The sequence below is a fragment of the Amblyomma mixtum genome, chromosome 7 (genome assembly GCF_055824585.1).
Source record: "Amblyomma mixtum isolate Tamu chromosome 7, ASM5582458v1, whole genome shotgun sequence".
Lineage (NCBI taxonomy): Eukaryota > Metazoa > Arthropoda > Arachnida > Ixodida > Ixodidae > Amblyomma > Amblyomma mixtum.
Genome location: NC_143018.1, coordinates 86,359,071 through 86,378,451, shown reverse-complemented (window position 1 = coordinate 86,378,451; position 19,381 = coordinate 86,359,071). Strand labels below are relative to the sequence as shown.

Below are 19,381 nucleotides of genomic sequence, written 5' to 3'. Positions count from 1 at the left end.
TCACTACTTAGGACGACTCGATGTTCCCAGAATGAACATTGGTTGGAGTCTGTAGAAAAGAAGTCTACCGTAGTGCACATAGCCTCTTTAGTTACCTCAATAGATTTTTCAGGCTAAGATGTCAAGTTGATGTCAAGTTGTTTCCGGCAGTGAAGATTGTAGAAGTGAGTTTTCATCACTTTTAACAGGATGGGGTAGCAGACACAACTTAGCTGCCCAGTAGAGAGTTCAAGTGCTTTCTTCATTTTGATCTCAACCAGGCAACATAATGCTTTGGAGGTAGTGGAATTGTTTTGTAACAGTTCTACTATCGTCTCATACTCATTTTTTCTTTGCAGTTACGCTTCAGGTGTTCGTAAACATTCGGCGTTTTTCTTTCTCATGCACTCACCGTGGCCGGGGTTCCGTCGAGCTGGCGTCCGCCGTGGTTGGATACAATGACAGCGGAGGCCCCGTGGCGGTACGCTGCCAGTGCTGCCTCGGCTACAGCGAAATAAAGGACGAGGAAGAATAGACATCAGTTGCACCCCGGGAAGACCCCGGGTGACCAGTCTTCGCTGGTTCATCGGGTTGGCGGCTAGCGGAGCTTCCTCTCGCGAAGAGTGGGATGGGCTTAGGTTGGGGCCGTACGCGTGCGGTTGCCGCCCGTTGAGGCCTGCCAGCTGGTACATTGAGTGGGGTGCAGTGTTAAACAGGCCAACTGTAGTAAAGGTAGTTTAGGCGTAGGTACTGCAGATGCGCCTGACAGAAGGGGTCCACATCGCGAGTTTTGCATAATTTTGTGGCACCGCCTTCCGGTCACTGCAGTATCCTGAGATGCATTGCATGACAATACATTAAATAATTAATCGAGCAGTAAAGGAAGCTGCTGTTTGTACGCAGTTGACCAACGTTGCGACTAACGGGCTTCATAATAACAGTGAATCTGGAAAAGCCGATTGCGACAATGACGGCGCTCAGAATTCAATATTGTAATACCCGACTTCGCTCTTCTCATAGCTTCGTTGTTTTAGTATAAAAATCTATAAAAGAATTAATTTTCTCTAAAATGAAACATGTCTCACTTCGGTGGCCTGCGCCTGAAAATCACTACTCACCGGTGAGAACACCCTTGACAACCACGGGCAGCTCCGAGAGGCTCCGCAACCAATCCAGATCCTTCAAAGTGGCCGCCATCTTAGCGTCCATTCCAGGCGAATTCCCGCTGTGATCTGTCTGGGTACTGGACGTGCTGTTGTGGAATGAGGCCTGCACGTTTGCGAAACTGCGAAGCCCACAAAGACATTGAATTTTGCGACTAATGCTTTAATACAGGGGAATGTACAAATTGATCGGAGCGCTTGACATTTAAGTCATTGTTAAAATGGCATTAGACACGTAATTATGAATAAGCAAAGCCGTAGAGTAGTTTAAATGTTTTAACATGTTGTGTTTGAAAATTTTATCGCATGACAAATTGCTATAAAAACACACTGAAGATGTAAGTTAGCCATAGTACTTATCCTTTACACCCGAAAGACAATAGGAGGCATGAACTTCAGAACGCGAACAAGCATACTGCGCCGAAGTGATTGTCTCGAAGCCACGAAAGTTTTTGGAGTGAAAGCTACTGAGCTGCTAAATGCGAAAATTTTGAGATGTGTAGGTTTCGTTGTCACCGCGTTTACAGGAATGAATGGACTTGTGTTTGGATTCTGGTACCACGTCTGGTTAGTCTTTCAACCACCATGTACTCAGAAGAGAGACGAGTTTTAGATTGACTGGGACTGGGCTTGAGGTTGACCCGTTATTTCTTGCCATTGCGAAGCGCCTTTCCACCGTCTGATTCACTGCCAGAGGCTGGACATTGCAATAACAATCGAGAAAACTAACGTCATCTAGCGGAAAAAACTGAATGACTTTTCGGTGTTGTGGGCTAAATTGAGGCAAAAAAGATCCTACTACACTACTGCACTGTTGAAAACTAGGCAACCTGTCTGGACAATCCTCTCCCTTATTTTTAGGAAATTATGATATGTAGCTAAGCCACCGGGAGGAAAGCGCGAGCAACTTCCATCCCGGCTAATTGGAGAAACCTCCGCTGAAGCCCTAACTGCGCCTCCAACCACTGTGAACGCAGTTGGAGGAGGAATTGGCGCTAGCGTCAGTAATAGACAACAAGATCTGACCGCAAAAAGTTTCTGAACGGGGGAAAAGATCGTACTCTTCCTATCCCTTTTGAATTTCTCACCCGCGACGCCTTGGCAACCATCCCTCAACCTTTGCGTGCTTCGCGAACTCCGTCAGTCCCGCTGTCTCGGGCGTTGTCGCCTGCTTTGCGGCGCCGTTCACAGACAGGTTTGACGTCGTGTTGCTTTATGTGTTAGTGATGTCGGTGCTGAGACAGCCACTGTGATGCTTGGTTTTCTGCTCGTAACCTTCGAAATCGCGAACGGTGCCGCGAGACCCGCACGGATACAACGGGAACCTCTATCTGCGCTCGCTTTCTCGAGAGCCATCGCTGACAACGGCGCCATGGGTAATGAACTATGATTTATTCGCTGCTGTTGACGAAGCAGTCAAAGGGTCCGCAGAAGAGTCGGCGCATCATGGAAACCGATTACGCAACTGTATGTCAACTGAATTCTGTAGGTGTTGTATATTGCCGCCTATCTTCGTCGCGTTGGTATATTCATTCTTCGAAGCTGCCGGCACAACGCTTTATCGCTTTGTTTGTGATGAAAGACGCAACTAGATCGATCTCGATTGTTCGCAGCCAGGCGGAGCCTATTCTACCTTGTTTCAGAAAGCTGTAATAACTTTGCGCGCTGTGTCTCTAAAGTTCGCTATCAGCTTTAAATTGAGCACGGGGCGGAGGGAATTCTGCTCGACGACAGCCGAGCACGCCTGTTGCCACGCAGCCACCGAGTCATTAAGTTTTTTGCGGGCGCAAGACAGCTTAAATGAAGATGTTCGTTTGGAAGCTATTCTCTTTGTTTTCCTGCTCACAGAGCTACAATCAGCACTGCGTGAAAATATATTAGCATCGACAGTGAAGCCCATTGGGTGATAGTGGTTTGCACCCACGTGTTTACATAAATATTGAGCAACTTTTTTTTTTATTCATCTACGATCGTAAGGAAGGAAGGGAAAACTTTATTTACACTAATGGTTTTTCCTGCGGTTTGGGGCATCTTCACAGACGTCTTGGTTCTACCCCCAGGAGCCTTCTCTGTCGAAGTCGTCCGCCTCTAATCAGTGGTCGGTTGCCCTCAGTCCAGGGCCCCGCTGGCCACTGCCGCCCGTCGAGCTCGCTGTACCAGACCTTGTTGGTCTTCACAGCGGTCGCTGGACAGCAGAGTCTCCCACTGCTCCGCACTCGGGTTTTGTATTTTGGGGACCACGTCTATGTTTTGGCAGGCGCATGTGATGTGGTATAGAGTAGGTTTTTCGTCGCACCAGGGACATTTGTCCGTGTATATCGTAGGGTGCATTTTGTTTAGTATATGTAGGTTTGGGAAAGAGCCTGTTTGTAATTGTCTCCTAGTGACAGCCTCCTCTCTGCTGAGAGATTTGTACGGTGGGGGATATCGCATTCTTCTGCCTCTATAGTTTTGTAGTATGGCCGAATATTCCCTGCGTGCTGGCGCGAGTTCCGCGGTCTCGTCGGATGCTCGGAAAGTAATGTATCCTCGAGCTATCCTGTCGGCCTCTTCGTTCCCTGCCACCCCCGTGTGCCCCGGTACCCACACAATTGTGTGTGGGATCTTGTCGTTTTGTTCTTCCTGGTTTTTAATTCTGTCGCTCGCTGCGAGGAGTATACGGAGCGCGTGACGACCTATCCTGCCATTCATGTAATTTCGGCAGGCTGTTTGAGAGTCCGCGAGTATTGTAGTGACCGCCCGGTTCTATAGCCCTCCGGCACCGCTAGAGCAACGGCTACTTCCTCGGACTCTGCAGCTGTGCAGCCTCGGAGAGACGCACTGGTCATTTCGCGTAATGACCAATCGACCACCGCCGCTACAGCGATTTTGGTATCTCCTCCTCTCCAAGACGCGTCTGTATACATGGTCGTGGCTTGAGGAGCGTATGTTTTCTCAATGAATTCGGCCCTCGCTTCTCTTCTGCCTCGATGGAGGTTGGGATCCATGTTTTTTGGTAATGGAGCTACCTTGAGGGTCTTGCGAAGCTCGTCGGGGATCGTTGCCGTCCTCGACATTTCTCGCATCTGCTCGCGGTATCCGAGCCTCTGCAGGAGCGCTCTTCCAGTTGCTGTTTGCAGCAGCCTGAGTTTTTGTAACTCAAGCTGCGCCTCTCGAGCTCCTCAAAGGTGTTATGTAATCCCAGGGCCATGAGTTTTTCTGTAGACGTGTAGCGTGGTAGTCGGAGCGCTGTCTTATACGCTTTGCGTATCAGGGCATCCGCTTGTTGTATTTCGTTTTTGTTGAGGCACTGGTAGGGTAGGCTGTACGTTATTCGACTAACTACTAGGCTTCTTACTAGTTTTAGTGTGTCCTCTTCACGCATGCCATGTCGCGTGTTGGTGATGCGGGTGATCATGCGTGCGACTTGTAGCGTTGCTGCTTTCAGTAATGTAAAAATGTGAGTACTGCGCTGGTTGGATTGAACCCACATGCCCAAAATTCTTATTGTTGTCTTTTCCGGTATGGGTGTCCCTTCTAGGTAGACGTTGAGTTTTAGGTCCTCGTTGGTTGGGATGGTCCGGTTTTGCTTGCCTCTCCAGACTCTCAGCAGTTCCGATTTCTCGGTCGAGCATGCGAGTCCTCTTTCTGCGAGGTATTGCTCTACAGAAGAGGCCGCTTGCTGTAGCCTTTCTTCCTTCTCTCCGAGACAGCCCGTGTTTGTCCAGACTGTTATATCGTCAGCATACATTGCATGCCTGATGCCTTCGATGTTCTCTAGTTTTCGAGCTAGGCCTATCATAGCTATGTTGAAGAGTAGGGGTGAGATAACTGACCCTTGGGGTGTTCCCTTGTTTGGAGTGCGAATTTTGTCCGATCGAAGGTCTCCTATGCCGATGGTGGCAGTTTTATCGGACAGGAAGGCTTTGATGAAGCCGTCGATTCTGCGTCCGCAATCCAGGTTGTCTAGGCCCGTAAGGTTCGCTTCGTGGCTGACGTTATCGAATGCCCCCTTGATGTCCAGGGCCATTATGACATTTTCTCCCGTCCGAGGTACGTTTCGCAGGAAATCTTCTTGTATTTGGAGGAGAACGTCCTGCGTCGAGAGCTTCGCTCTGAAGCCGAACATGGTATGTGGTACACAGTCGTTATCTTCCATGTAATTTTGAAGTCTTAAAGTTACAACCCGTTCGTAAAGCTTGCCAAAGCACGACGTGAGTGATATGGGTCTGAGGTTTTCAATTTGTAGCTTTTTACCAGGTTGAGGTATCATTATTACTTCGGCGTGTTTCCAATCTTCGGGAACCGTCTCCGCCTCCCAATGTTTGTTAAGAAAGCTGACGAGCTCTTGTATGAGGTCGTCGCTCAGGTTGCGGATTAGGGCGTTGTCGATTCTGTCCGCTCCGGCTGCCGTGTTTCTGGTAGTGTTTCTTATGGCCGCGTAAACCTCTTCCACAGTTATGGGGCGGTCGAGTTTCTCGTTTTCGGCTCCTCGATACGTTCCTTGGTATCGCGGGGGATTGTGATCGCCAAAACATTTTCCTCGTGCCTTCTCCAGTAGGGCGATGTCTGATCCCTCGAAGGAGTGGATGAACCTGTGAATGGCTTTATTGTTTTCTGATTTTATTTTGGTCGGATCGATTAGTGCTCTTAAGAGATTCCAGGTTCTGGCTGTGCCTAGAGTTCCCCTAAGCGAGTCGCTGAGTTGTTCCCAATTTTGTTTCGCGAGTTGCATCGCGTATTCTTCCGCCTTTGCCGTAATTTCTGCTATCTCTAGTTTTATAGTTTCCTTTTGTGTTTTTGCTTCCGCCATCTTTTGGTGAGACTGCGTCTCGCTTCCCATAGCCTGAGGAGGTGGGCGTCTACTTCGGGCGTTGCTGTCGTTCTCCTTAAACTTTTTGTGCATCGTTGTCGCGTTTCTCTCAGCATGCCGCTCCATTCCTCCAGTGATTGGATACCGCCTTCAGATTTGTTGCAAACCCCGCGAAACGCGTTCCAGTCAGTGATTTTCGCCTGTCCAATCTGGCGTCTTATGGCGTCGGATGCTATTCGTGTCCGGAGGATAAAGTGATCGCTGCCTAGATTTTCAATCATGTTTTCCCACTGTGACTCCCTGCTGTTCCTTACGAAGGTGAGGTCCGGGCATGTGTCCGTGCTCACGCTATTCCCGATTCTCGTGGGGGTCGCAGGATCTGTGATTAGACTGCAGCCAAAGTATTCCGCTACTTCCACTAATGTTCTTCCCTTGATGTCTTGTTTCTGGTATCCCCAACTCCTGTCCATGGCGTTGAAATCTCCTACGATGATGAGTGCATTTTCTTTGGCCAGCTTGTGCGCTCCATAAAACAGTTCGAAGAGTTTGGCTTTTCTGTTCACGCAATGCAGAACGATCAGGCTGTGCACAGTGCGTGCAAACAGTTTTATGCAGGCGCGATGTACCTTACGATCGTAGAGTTTGGCTTGTCTTTGTCGCGGCGGGCTGAATGTGTACAGCCCGCCGCGACAAAGAAAAGCCAAACTCTACGATCGTAAGGTACATCGCGCCTGCATAAAACTGTGTGCACGCACTGTGCACAGCCTGATCGTTCTGCATTGCGTGAACAGTACGAGGGGGTACCCAAAAGAAACCGGACTAAATTTTTTGGTCGGCAAAGCTTCTGTGGTACCCCGTTTTGCCACTAGGAGCGCATAGAACGAACATTCCAGAGTCAGTAAGCCGAGTGCCGTCGTTGAAGGACGTCAGACTAGTTTAGGCAGAGTTTTAGAGTGACGACTGTTTTGTGTGAACGTCGTTTTTGCAATGGCTGATTTTCGTGAACAGCGTGCGCCGGTGAAATTCTGATTTTTGCTCGGAAAAAGTTGAATGGAAACTCTTTAAATATTAAGAAAGACGTACAAGGACGATGCTGTGGGGACAACTCAAGTGTTCCTGAATCGAACCCTGAATCAAAGCAACAATCATGCCAATGGAAAACTTCAAATTCACCTCGCCTCAAGAAAACTCGTCAGGTGAAACCAAACCTCAAAACAATGCTGATTTGTTTTTTCGACGATAGAGGAGTCGTCCACTGAGAATTTGTTCCGCAGGGTCAGACAGTTAGCCGGGCTTTCTACTTGGATGTTTTGAAAAGATTGGGCAACAGTGTGCGGTGGAAGCGGCCAGATTTGTGGCGGTCGGGTGACTGGTTTTTCCATCATGGCAATGCCCCTGCTCACACAGCCGTGTCTCTACGACAATTTTGGACCAAAAATGGCATGACCCCTATTCCTCAACCCTGATACTCTCCCGACCTTACCCCGTGCTACTTTCTTTGTTTCCTAGAATGAAAAAATAGGTGAATGGAAAGCGTTTCGCTGATATTGCTGAGGTGAAGAAAAAAACGACGGAGGCACTGTCAAGCATCACAAAAGATGAATTTAAACAATGTTTTGAAAAATGGAATGAAAGATTTGACAAGCGTATCATTGCAAGTGGGGAATACTTTGAAGTTGATTGAAGGTCTGTGCTTAAAATGTGAACAAATAAGTTCAAACAAAAATAAGTCCGGTTTCTTTTGGGTACCCCCTCGTATGTTCGGAATGATCCGACATGCATAGCGTGAATGATGCACGAAGTGATGTACTGAAACGTCAGCTGGCCGTTTGAGATAACCTTAACATCTGTGGTGCGTCGACACACGTTGCCTGTAACATAGGCAAAGCTGTAACATAGACTTGTAATGCATTTTGAGAAATAATTCCTTTAGACTTAAAGTAGCGACCAGGATATATGTCAGGACAGCAGCTTGGGCATGTTGGTTATTCATTTGTGACGGAACAGCGCAAAACACCGGGACAAGAGACAAGCGCTGACTTACAACTGGATTTTATTTCGAAGAAACACTGCTTCTTATACCTTCTTCCCCCTCAAAAAAACAAAACAAATGCGTCACAACCATATCGTTCAAGCGTCCAAAAAAACATAAGATAAATAATCACAGAGATTTATAATCACATTTTTAACATTTCAAATTCTTTCTTAGTCAAAGCAACAGACGGCGTGCTGACACAATCGTCGCGCAGACTCGCTATCGAAGCTGCCTCGATTATTTCCCTGACTAACTGGTCTTTGTGATTAGCCAAAGCTTTGCATTTCTGGAAAACAGGTGCACAACTTGTTGAAGGGCAATCTCTGCAATGAATTCCCAGGTTCCGGCAAGCTTGCTCGAAATTAGTTTTGTGTTCTAGTAGTCTTTCGTTCATGCACCTACCAGTCTGCCCTATGTATTGTTTACCACATGCCACTGGCAACGAATAAACAAGGCCTTCGGTGCACTCCACAAAGGGTGTTCGATGCTTTATCGTGCATCCCTGCTTCTTTTTGGTCGGGTCGGAATTGACTCGTCTGCACAGACTTTTGAGTTTGTTAGGAGCAGTCATCACTACATTCACGCCAGCTCTTCGACCTATGCTCTTCAGGCGATGAGAAACGTTGTGAATATACGGTATTGCTACTACCGGCCTCCTTTCTTTTTGTTTCTTTGCCTCATCTTGCTGCTCGGGCCTAGCCTGCATCAGGTGCTTTTTCATCTGCTTGGCAACAGAAACCAAAAGGTGCGAGGGGTAACCCGAGTTGCCAAGCCGTTCAGCCTGGCGAAGAAAGCTCACTTCCATTTTGTGAGCACATGATTTCCTCAAGGCATTTGTGAGGGACAAGTTCACAATAGCCCTCTTGGTCAACTTAGAGTGAGCTGATTGGAAGGGCATTGGCGCTTTCTCCCCTCTGGGCTCATAGGCCCAGCAGGCATGCCCTTTAGCGAACTCAAGTCTCAGGTCTAAAAACCTTAGTGACCCTTGAGCAGGAAGCTCGTGCGTGACAATAAGTGGCTGCAAAGCCTGTGCAAAGCTCGTGCATAGCGCCTCTACTCAGTGATTTGTACTTGGCGCGAAAAGACAGGTTCCTGAACGAAACCCTCGCTGGTACAAGCGTAAAAAAGGTATTTAGGTACGTTGATGACTACCTGGTTCTTTGTGATGGCCAACGCGCGAATACGTTAGAAACAGTAATGAAGGAGGTGGGTCGCTTTGCACAGGCTTTGCAGCCACTTATTGTCACGCACGAGCTTCCTGCTCAAGGGTCACTAAGGTTTTTAGACCTGAGACTTGAGTTCGCTAAAGGGCATGCCTGCTGGGCCTATGAGCCCAGAGGGGAGAAAGCGCCAATGCCCTTCCAATCAGCTCACTCTAAGTTGACCAAGAGGGCTATTGTGAACTTGTCCCTCACAAATGCCTTGAGGAAATCATGTGCTCACAAAATGGAAGTGAGCTTTCTTCGCCAGGCTGAACGGCTTGGCAACTCGGGTTACCCCTCGCACCTTTTGGTTTCTGTTGCCAAGCAGATGAAAAAAGCACCTGATGCAGGCTAGGCCCGAGCAGCAAGATGAGGCAAAGAAACAAAAAGAAAGGAGGCCGGTAGTAGCAATACCGTATATTCACAACGTTTCTCATCGCCTGAAGAGCATAGGTCGAAGAGCTGGCGTGAATGTAGTGATGACTGCTCCTAACAGACTCAAAAGTCTGTGCAGACGAGTCAATTCCGACCCGACCAAAAAGAAGCAGGGATGCACGATAAAGCATCGAACACCCTTTGTGGAGTGCACCGAAGGCCTTGTTTATTCGTTGCCAGTGGCATGTGGTAAACAATACATAGGGCAGACTGGTAGGTGCATGAACGAAAGGCTACTAGAACACAAAACTAATTTCGAGCAAGCTTGCCGGAACCTGGGAATTCATTGCAGAGATTGCCCTTCAACAAGTTGTGCACCTGTTTTCCAGAAATGCAAAGCTTTGGCTAATCACAAAGACCAGTTAGTCAGGGAAATAATCGAGGCAGCTTCGATAGCGAGTCTGCGCGACGATTGTGTCAGCACGCCGTCTGTTGCTTTGACTAAGAAAGAATTTGAAATGTTAAAAATGTGATTATAAATCTCTGTGATTATTTATCTTATGTTTTTTTGGACGCTTGAACGATATGGTTGTGACGCATTTGTTGTGTTTTTTTTTTTTGAGGGGGAAGAAGGTATAAGAAGCAGTGTTTCTTCGAAATAAAAACCAGTTGTAAGTCAGCGCTTGTCTCTTGTCCCGGTGTTTTGCGCTGTTCCGTCACAAAAAAAAAAAGGATATATGTGTAAAAAAAAAACATGAAAACTATGCTCTATCTTTCCGAACATTGGCCACGCTCTGCGGTTACCATTGTTGACCAGCAGCGCAACGAACTTTAACATGCTACAACAGCAAAGAAATGGTGTACGAAAACCCAAGTAGAGATTAATGGTTTACGGGGGTTTAACGTCACAAAGCGTCTCAGGCTGTGAAGGACGCCGTAGTGAAGGGCTAGGAAATCAGAGCACCTTGAGTTCTTTAACGTGCACTTACCTCGCACAGTACACAAGCCTCTAGAATTTCGCCGCTATTGAAATTCGACCGCCGCGGCCGGGATCGAACCCGCGTCTTTCGGGTCAGCAGCCGAACGACATAATCACTGAGCCACCGCGGCGGCCTCCTAAGTAAAGCTTGGCGCAGGCGGACAATACGTCCGCCCACTTTCGCTATAGGGCCCGATTTTTTACCAGACCGCGCGTGACGCAGACGCCATGCAAACACGCTGCGCCCGCGTGTTTCGGTTGTCGTTGCCATGGAGATTAACACGCCATTATTCGGCCTCTAATAGACATGAACGTAATTGAAGGAGGGATTGGCGCTAGCGTCTGTAATTCGTGACCTTTGGGAGGTATTGAAGTGGCGCCCCCTTGTGGATGCTTTGAATAAAGCTTGAAGTGCGAACCTCATGCCCTCTGGCAGTTGGGCGATATACTGGAGACGAGCGACGGCGTCCCCTTCTAGTGGCGTGTCCGCAGTGACCACGATGGCAGCGTAGCCGTGAGCTGCTGCCCGCTTGACCAGGGACTCGGTGATTGAAATGTTCTGGAAGATGTAGACCTGCTGCCACAGGACGCAGTCGGGAGCACTTGCCCTCACGTCTTCCAGGGACACGGTGCTCTGGGAGCTCAGGATCATCACTGTGCCGGCTTCCTGCGCAGCTGAAGTACGACAAAGTACAAACAGTGTTCGGTCTTTGGAGCTACTGAGAGTCTGAGCGAGAGATATTGTAAACCGGTATGCGGTAAGGGAGGTAACGGTCCTGTCACTTTGGCGGAACTTGGAGACCGTTACTGCAGAAAAGCACTGTTGTTTGGGCCAAGTCCAGTGAGCCGTATATAAGTATGTGCTATTCGGCCATACGTATGTGCTGGATAGTGGATATGATAGTGGATTCATATGCTGGATACGTATGCTGGATAATGGTAAGCTATATTTGGAGCCCAGGACTGGGAACTAAGCCGTTTAGAGTTCGGTGAATTAAAATTAATAGTTGCGAAAGGAAGGGGATAAGAGAGCATATTTTGTGAATATAAAAAAAAGAAGCAACCCACCGAAAGTACGAACGGATTCCTTCGCAGAGTATTTAAACTGAGAGCTTTCTATCCTGTATGACACGGTAGATAGGCTAATTTCTAGCTTCGTTCACTTCAAGACTAGTGGTCAAAGTTATCACCTTCCCGCTGCTATGTGTCGTCACGTTGTCATTAGATTTTGTCGCTGCTTCTAGGCATAACGTGAGAGTAAGATTATTTGTTATTCGTGACAAGGGGAGTATAGAAGGACAAGGACATTCTTGTTTGGTTTTTTTACGACAGGCACAAGGTGGCAGCAGGGTTAATTCTTAGTCATGACAGCAGCAGTCTATGGTACTGTTGAGGCGAGTAGCTGCGGTTAGTTGTGTAGGGATCCCTGCAAAACCTGCGACTGTAGTTATCCCCGGCAAGCTTAGCTCTTAGAACGCAGTCTTTCAGTTGCCGACTTGCGCAAGAGGCAGTCCCTGCCCTGCGGCTCATGACATTTTATTTTATCAGGACGTGCACAACAACGTGGGGGCAGGGTTAATTTTTAGTCACGATAACTGCAGTCTATATTCCAAGTGTGGCGAGTTTTGCTGGGATCGCATGGAAACTTGCGGCCGTAGTCAGCCTCTGTGAGTGTAAACATGCGAGACGCCTCTTTTGAGTGTCTGACTTGTGCTAGACGTTTGCTAGACGCGTGTCGTACGTGTGCTAGATGAGGATTCGTCGACGTAGTTAGGCAGATCCCAGATACCATCGAGTGTTATCACTTATAGAGACAGGCCTTCCCTGAATGGGTCAAGCAAGGCTTTTGCCTTAATAATCTAAGCCTGTTCTTTCTCAGGCATTAGTAGCGCAACCGGCAGAGATGCTTCGTCTGCCACTGCTGCTAAACAAGCTGCCCGAAAAGAGGCTGAGCGCTGCCAACGCCAGAATCCATAAGTGCGCGCCGCCGCAGCTGCAGCTAAGCGCTGCCACCGAGAGGCCCCTGCTGCTCACGCTGCCGATGCTGAAGATATCCGTCACCGACGAGAGAACTCTGCCGTTCGCACCGCTTTCGAGAGGAACCTGCCGTTGGCGACGCAAAAGCAGACAGAGCTGCGCTCAAATTTCCCATTAGTGAGTAACGTAACCGTCCGTATAATTTTTTGGCACCGAACTTCACAACTTTGAACTTGTGTATAAAAATTTCTGAAAAGCAATCATTCAGGCTTTGCCTATTGAGCTCCATGTCAATATGCATAAAAATCAATCGGGGTCAGTAAACATGAACTTACATGTCATATTACCATAAGCAACATAAAACATAAAATAACAGAGCGGAGATGAAAATTTCCTTGCGGCTCAATGTAGCCACGGAAACCTGAAGGAACAATGCGGCTACGAAACAAAGCACTTGCTCGCACTCTCGTCGCGATGTTTCGCTGTCAGTTCATCATCATGCCCTCGTTGCTGCACGGGGACACCAATCGTAATTAGCGCGAAAGTACTGTTTCAGTTGGTAAACACGGAGCAAGGTGTTTCGATGTTTGTGGGTTTGTGCCAAGTTAAATAAATAGATAAAACAAATCAAGTAAATATCCGCGACTGAGATTTGAACCAACGGCTGTGCGAACAGATCAGCTTCGCTGGCTACTGCACGAGAGCACTAGGCTATCGCGGCAGCCGAAAATGTCTCGTGTTTAACTGCAACACACTCTCAAGCTGTGCTTTGCGCTTCACCATCATAAACTAATACTGCCATCAATTTAATATTCGCGCTATGAGCTATATGTAGATAATGACAGAGAGCTGTGCGCTGCATGCGTTGCCGTGGACAACGTTGTGGCAGAAACGCGGCACCACAGAAATACCAACAACATTGTTGCAGAAACGTAGCATTGGAGCTTAGGCCGCCGGCGTACACTGGGTACATTAGCACTGACGATGAAAAAATTGAAGACGCGTATAGCCGGTTCCCTGGATCAGTGGCCACCTCAGTCGCGCTTTCAGGTACGTTGCGGGGGTGTCCACCTGCAAAAAACTGTGCTTTCGCACAGTATTTCGTATTTCGCAAGGCTAAAGTGCGAGCACTTTTGGCCACCACTCTGTTTTTACAGGTTTGGTTTTATTCTACTGTACATCAATTTCCTTGTGAAAATAGTAAGCTACTGATTCCCGTTTTAGTGCTTCAACGGTGGTATGAAGTACGTGGAAATTTATCAGTTTATATCCGAACATACGGGTGGATACGGGCCATCGTGGAAGTTTTGTCATTGGAGTGGGCAGAGTCAGAGGTCGTCTTAACTTCAGGTTTTTAGAAACGCTAGGGATAATCCAATGCATGCCAGAAAGTGAGGTTCACGAGCGACCCCCTTGGTCATTAAACCTTTGGCAAGGGCTGTAAATGGGTGCATAACCAGTTTGTCACTGAATACCATGTGCATTGTCTGCGATTTTGTTAACTTGTCCCTCAGCGTCGGTTTTTCTGCACACAACAGTTCATCGTTCTTACCGTAATTGTTTTTCTCCTCACTGTAGCACATTTACCGCAAAGTATTGCTTCATCCTATAGGCAAACTGAAGCAAACCGGAGGAGTTCCAGCCACTGCGATGCAAAATTTTCTGGCGTTATCTTGTGTTAAAATCAAGCGCTGCAAGTATGTCACGACCGGTGCTTGAAACCTCATCTTGTTCATTTCTTGGTTTCTGTCGTCCTTGCTCATCTACCAGCTCCGCAATAAAGCAACAGCCTTTGCCACTAACCTGCCTTCAAAACCTTTAGTTGACGAGGCGCGCTTCTTCTGGGAGAGGTGGTAAGTTCCACCTGCTTCACTCCGCCTATACACTATGGCCGCTGTTAGCCCACGTGACCTGTGCGTTGGGCATCCGCCTCCCCCCTCCCTTCTTTAACTCCCCGAGCAGGAATTAAATTTTGTTAGTACAGTCTTTTCTCTTTCAATTTACGAGCGTGCGTATTCTGTAGTTAACATTTCTTGGTCCAATAAAGAAACAGCTTCAGCGAGTGCGGCACTGAAAACTTAGCGCGTGTAGTTGCATGTAGGACCCTGGGGTGGTATTCTACCGGTGTCGCCTTTTGCGACACGTCGCATTAGGGCGGGATCTAAAAAAGTGCGTACAGTTGCTCGAAGGAACAGAAAGCACCCCCGACACTTTCGTCGGCGGTGCTTTCATTCACTCCGAGATGCGACAATTTACCACTGCTGATTCACTAGCAGCAGTAGTTTTTATCTTCGATTAGTAGTTGTTAATTATTGCAGAGGTGTTTATTTTTTATTTCAAGCTGCATAATGTACGTAGTACAGTCAATGAGTATTTACAATGCAATATTGATGGCACTTGTTTAAATTTATCAATCATTTTACGAGTGCGATTGCTGTTTAAGCCGTTATGAAAATGGCGCCTGTCATGTCGGTGTCTGAAGTATATTGTCGACAAATCAAATTGCGTTATTCCTCAATAATGCCTATATGAACGTTGTCATGTACGTTTTTTGTCTGCTTAGCGTGTGAGGTAACTATTTATGGGCACTAGCATGCCGTATGGCCTCGTACAGTGCTGTTTCCAGCCGCATCGATGGTTGAAACATGTGAACGACAACACGGGGGTCTTTGATGTTCAGTTCGACGTTTGTAAATGTCGTCACATTGCTTTAAATACTCTTCGGCTCGTGCAGACACTGTTTCGTGGCGCTAACGTGCATTAAAACGCCTTGAAGGTTCATGTAGCCGCGAGCGCAAATGCTGCCAAGGCCATCTCGTCGCAGCGGGCAACGTCTGCTTCGTCGACTGTTTACGACGGTGCAAAGTTCGCATGGCGAGCGGCAGCCCGGCTCAGCAGACGGTATCCACAGTGCTGTGCTCTTCGGCAGCGGGTAATGCCGCCGAAAGGATTTGTCGGGCAAGGCAAACGGGTCGCGATGTCCGCGGACACGGCACTTTTCTTCGCGGCTCAAAAACCAGGCAAGGAGAGTGGGATCCATGGCCTAGTTCGTCGCCCGCGCGAACCGCTTCCGCGCATTCCATTGTTCGACAAAGCGTAATAAATGGAGGCGACGTCACGATGACGTAGCAGGAAGGCGGATCCACTGTCGTCACGCCGACGTCACCGCGGCTTCAGCCAATCAGCGAAGAGCGAAGTGGACATGTCGCAAAAGGCGACACCGGGAGAATACCACCCTGGAATCGCCGGGGTGACGTCTTTTTCTTTTTTCTCTTCCAATCGCTATCGCTAAACGCGCGCATGACTAGGTCGATGAAAATAACTTCGTTCGAATAATTCAATGAATTGAAAGGAAGGCTGTAAATGATTATCTTGACCTAATTTCAACACTGTGACTACAGAGCACATGGTCGACAGCTTTACCTTGCACGGTGCCGATCTCCCCTACGGGGTTTGCCAGCTTGTGAGCGGCGGACGGCGACAAGCCGACCGGGAAGGATACGGCGCGTCCCAGCAGTGTGGTCGAGGTCTTCACTGCCTCCACGTCCACAAGAATCCGTGGTCTGAAGCGTAACCTGCACGCAACGATTTTGCTATAGTTAAAAGTGAAGATAGAGACGATAAAGTTGCACGAATAAGTTTACCTCTTATGCTAAACATGCGGCGACAAAGAAGTCCTTTAAACGTTGCAATTTTTATAACTTGCAGGAAAGAAAAACATCGTACCGAAAGGAAGCAACATCCGCGAATAATTTATGAACACGAATTTATAGTTACAACACACATTTTATATAGGGGCCACTGCAATCACACGCCGTGCGTATAGAAACTGGACGGGGAGGCGGACAGCAAATTGTGGAGGAAAACACGGCCATCCGAACGCATGAGACCTGCGCTTAACTCACAAACTCGACTACAGTAACAAACACTGGAAAAACAGGAAAGCCATAACTTGTATTGGCTGTCTGATGTATTGGGTGTATGAGTTCTTTCGCAACATCTCACATCTCTTTTACTGGAGCCTCAAGGCCGATTTTTTTAAGCAGCAGTTCTGGTAGCGTTTCTCTGCAATGTCGCATGATTTTTGAACTCAAGATCATGAATCAAATCCCGGCTGCTGCGATGACTTGATTTCGCTGGCTGAGCGATGCGAAAATGCATTTGCGCTGTTCGATATCAGTGCACGTTAAATTACCCGCACCAGGTTGTCGAAGCTATTCCGGAGCCTTTCATAACGGCGCCTATGATAGCTCTCGTGCATCTCCGAGCTTAGACTCCACATACCACACACACGTAAGGACAACATGGATAGATTCCGTAGCGTGAATAGAACTGATATTTGATTCGAATTCTTGCTGCCTTTGCTCTCTTTATTCTAATTCCAACATGTAGGGTGGCCAACAGGGCATTGCTGGATAACCAGTTAAGCGGTTACCGCATTTCTCTAATACTTCTAATACTACTATCGAAATAATATTCGTGTTTTCGGCTATGTGACGGTAGTGACAGATGTGAGCTGCATGCGTTGGCATGCACAAAGTTCTGTCAGAAACAAGGCACTACAGCATTATGCGTTTAAGACGTGCATAACTAGCATCCTCGGGCAGCCTTTCAGGCACTTGGTAGAAGCCATCATCATCATCATAAGCCTGACTATGCCCATATCTCTCCAATTAACTCTGTCCTTCGCCAGTTGCGACCACCGTATCCCCGCAAACTTCGTAATCTCATTCGGCCACCTAACTTCCTGCCACCCCCTGCTACGTTTGCTTTCTACCGGAATCCACTCCGTTACCCTCAAGGAGCAGCGATTATCTTACCTTCGCATATTACATGCTCTTCCCAAGCCCACTTCTTCCTTCTCATTTCGACTAGGACGTCATTAACCCACGTTTGTTCCCTCGCCCACTCTGCACCCTTCCGACCTCTTAACGTTACACCCATCATTTTTATTCCCATGGCTCGTTGCGTTGTCCTTAACTTATACTGAACTGTCTTTGTTAGCCTCCATATTTCTGCCCCATAGATGAGTACCGGTAAGATGAAGCTGTTGTATACTTTTCTCTTAAGGGATATTGGCAAACTGCCATTCATGATCTGAGAGAGCCTGCCATATGCGCTCCACCCAATTCTTATTCTTCTAGTCATCTCCCTCTTATGATCCTGATCTCCGACCTGCCCTAAGTAGACGTGTTCACTTCCAGCACCTCGCTACGAATTGTCAACTGCTGTTAACTTGCCAAACGAGATAGTAGGGCATTACTTTGGTTTTTTGCATGTTAATTTTTATACCCACTGTTCTGCTCTGCCTGTCTACCTCATCGATCATGCTCAGCAGTTTATCTGAAACGCTGCCAGGTTTGGTTTGCAATGGCGGCCTGTCTGGAGCAAGATATTCTTAATTAGCATCCTCCACTGCGGCACATATGCACTCATTTCGAAGATGGCGCTGCCTGCGCACGACAAGCTGCTCAATTTTGAGCGTGTGGGCTTCTGTGAAAGCTACACTTTCACTGCACACTCACTTTTAAATATGTCGGAAGCCACTTAAGCGCATTGCCTAGCGCTGTAGGCTAGCCTAACAAGCTATTTCCGGGAGATGACGGAAATTTTCTAGAAACTCAGAACAGAGCGACAGCGGCCCTGCAGCGTCTACTTCATCCCACAAAGGCGTTGCGTGGCTCGTAGCCGCTAAATATCGCCTGATGCAGTTAGCCCTATAAGCTCACCTCTTTTTCTGTTGCTTCTGGCTGTGTGTCTCGATCCTGTACAGCTGCATTCTCCTTTTTGCCCATGTTGTGGAGCGTTGTAGCTTCATTATGGCCCTTGGTTGGACAGAAGCTGAGCTAGCTGTCATCAGACGTCTACGGAGAACGTCTGTGTCCAGGGCTGTTGTGGCACTTAGAATACTGTTCCCATGCTTGTATCTTATTAAGCAGTACATAAACGACCAAGCGTACACGCTCTGATCGTACGGCCTAAAATGTCATATAAACATCTCTTATGTTGCCATAAAGTACTGTTAACCTTTGGCCCAAGGAATTACCTTAGTGGTGCAGACTTTGGAGTGTACTTTAGTGTTGATCTCGATGTCTTTATGGTTGAGCTCCGTAAATGAGAAACGTGGAACTTGCAAAGCTGCGCTGATGATTCCATCTTCGAACTTATTTCGGGACCCATGACTTGAACGTTCTGTTTCTTCGCAACTACGAAGGGGTCGCCAGCGAAGTGGCCTTAAATAAGATCTGGTTTCTTGGCCCACCACTTCTTCTGCAAAGGTGAAGAGGTTAAGCAATGCTCCACTACACTGCGATGAAAGGCGCTGCCCCACGTGGTTCTGATGCGATCCAAGTTGCTCTTGCCGACGAACCCTCTCGCGATCAATCATTGATTTACCAGCCACCTGCCATAGTGGTCAGTTTCTTCCCAATCCCGTGGGAAGGTAGCGGTGACACCAAAAGGTCACGTGATATAGGCGGCCTATGTAGGTTGCTTCTACGCGGAGTGGAAACCTGGGTCACCCTATTTTTCGCACCACAATGCCTACGCCTGATTTTCTGGGTAACGGTGCTTTTAACGCTTGCGCGTTAAAACATTCAACTGCTTGGAAATTTCAGCATTTTATTCTCTACGATTCGTGGCATATAGCCAAGGGTTCATAAAATCATTTTAATCGTTCTAGCTTTTGATGTCACGCCCATTACGAGAAATTAAAAGGAGATTATTTTATGACGCATGAAAAATTATGTCTACATGACAGTACCGGAGGACATGCTTACTATAGTCGGATACAACTTAAGTCTGCAGTGAAGCTCCGCCCACATTCAGCCTCCGCGCACAGGATTCCTCACCGACGGAAAAGTAGTTCGCTGCTTAAAC

General features: G+C 47.8%; 1 protein-coding gene across 1 annotated transcript in view; it reads right to left on the bottom strand.

Moving 5' to 3' along the window:
• LOC149336713 (2-Hydroxyacid oxidase 1-like) overlaps window positions 1-19,381 on the bottom strand; it is a 45,810-nt gene that overhangs the window by 25,446 nt on the left and 983 nt on the right. Inside the window, exons 2-5 of the mRNA XM_089554217.1 lie at window positions 15,926-16,077; window positions 10,945-11,200; window positions 1,098-1,264; window positions 392-483 (exon numbers count right to left, since the gene is read on the bottom strand). Of these exons, the coding sequence (XP_089410343.1) occupies window positions 392-483; window positions 1,098-1,264; window positions 10,945-11,200; window positions 15,926-16,077 (667 nt within the window). The remainder of the gene's footprint in view (window positions 1-391; window positions 484-1,097; window positions 1,265-10,944; window positions 11,201-15,925; window positions 16,078-19,381) is intronic.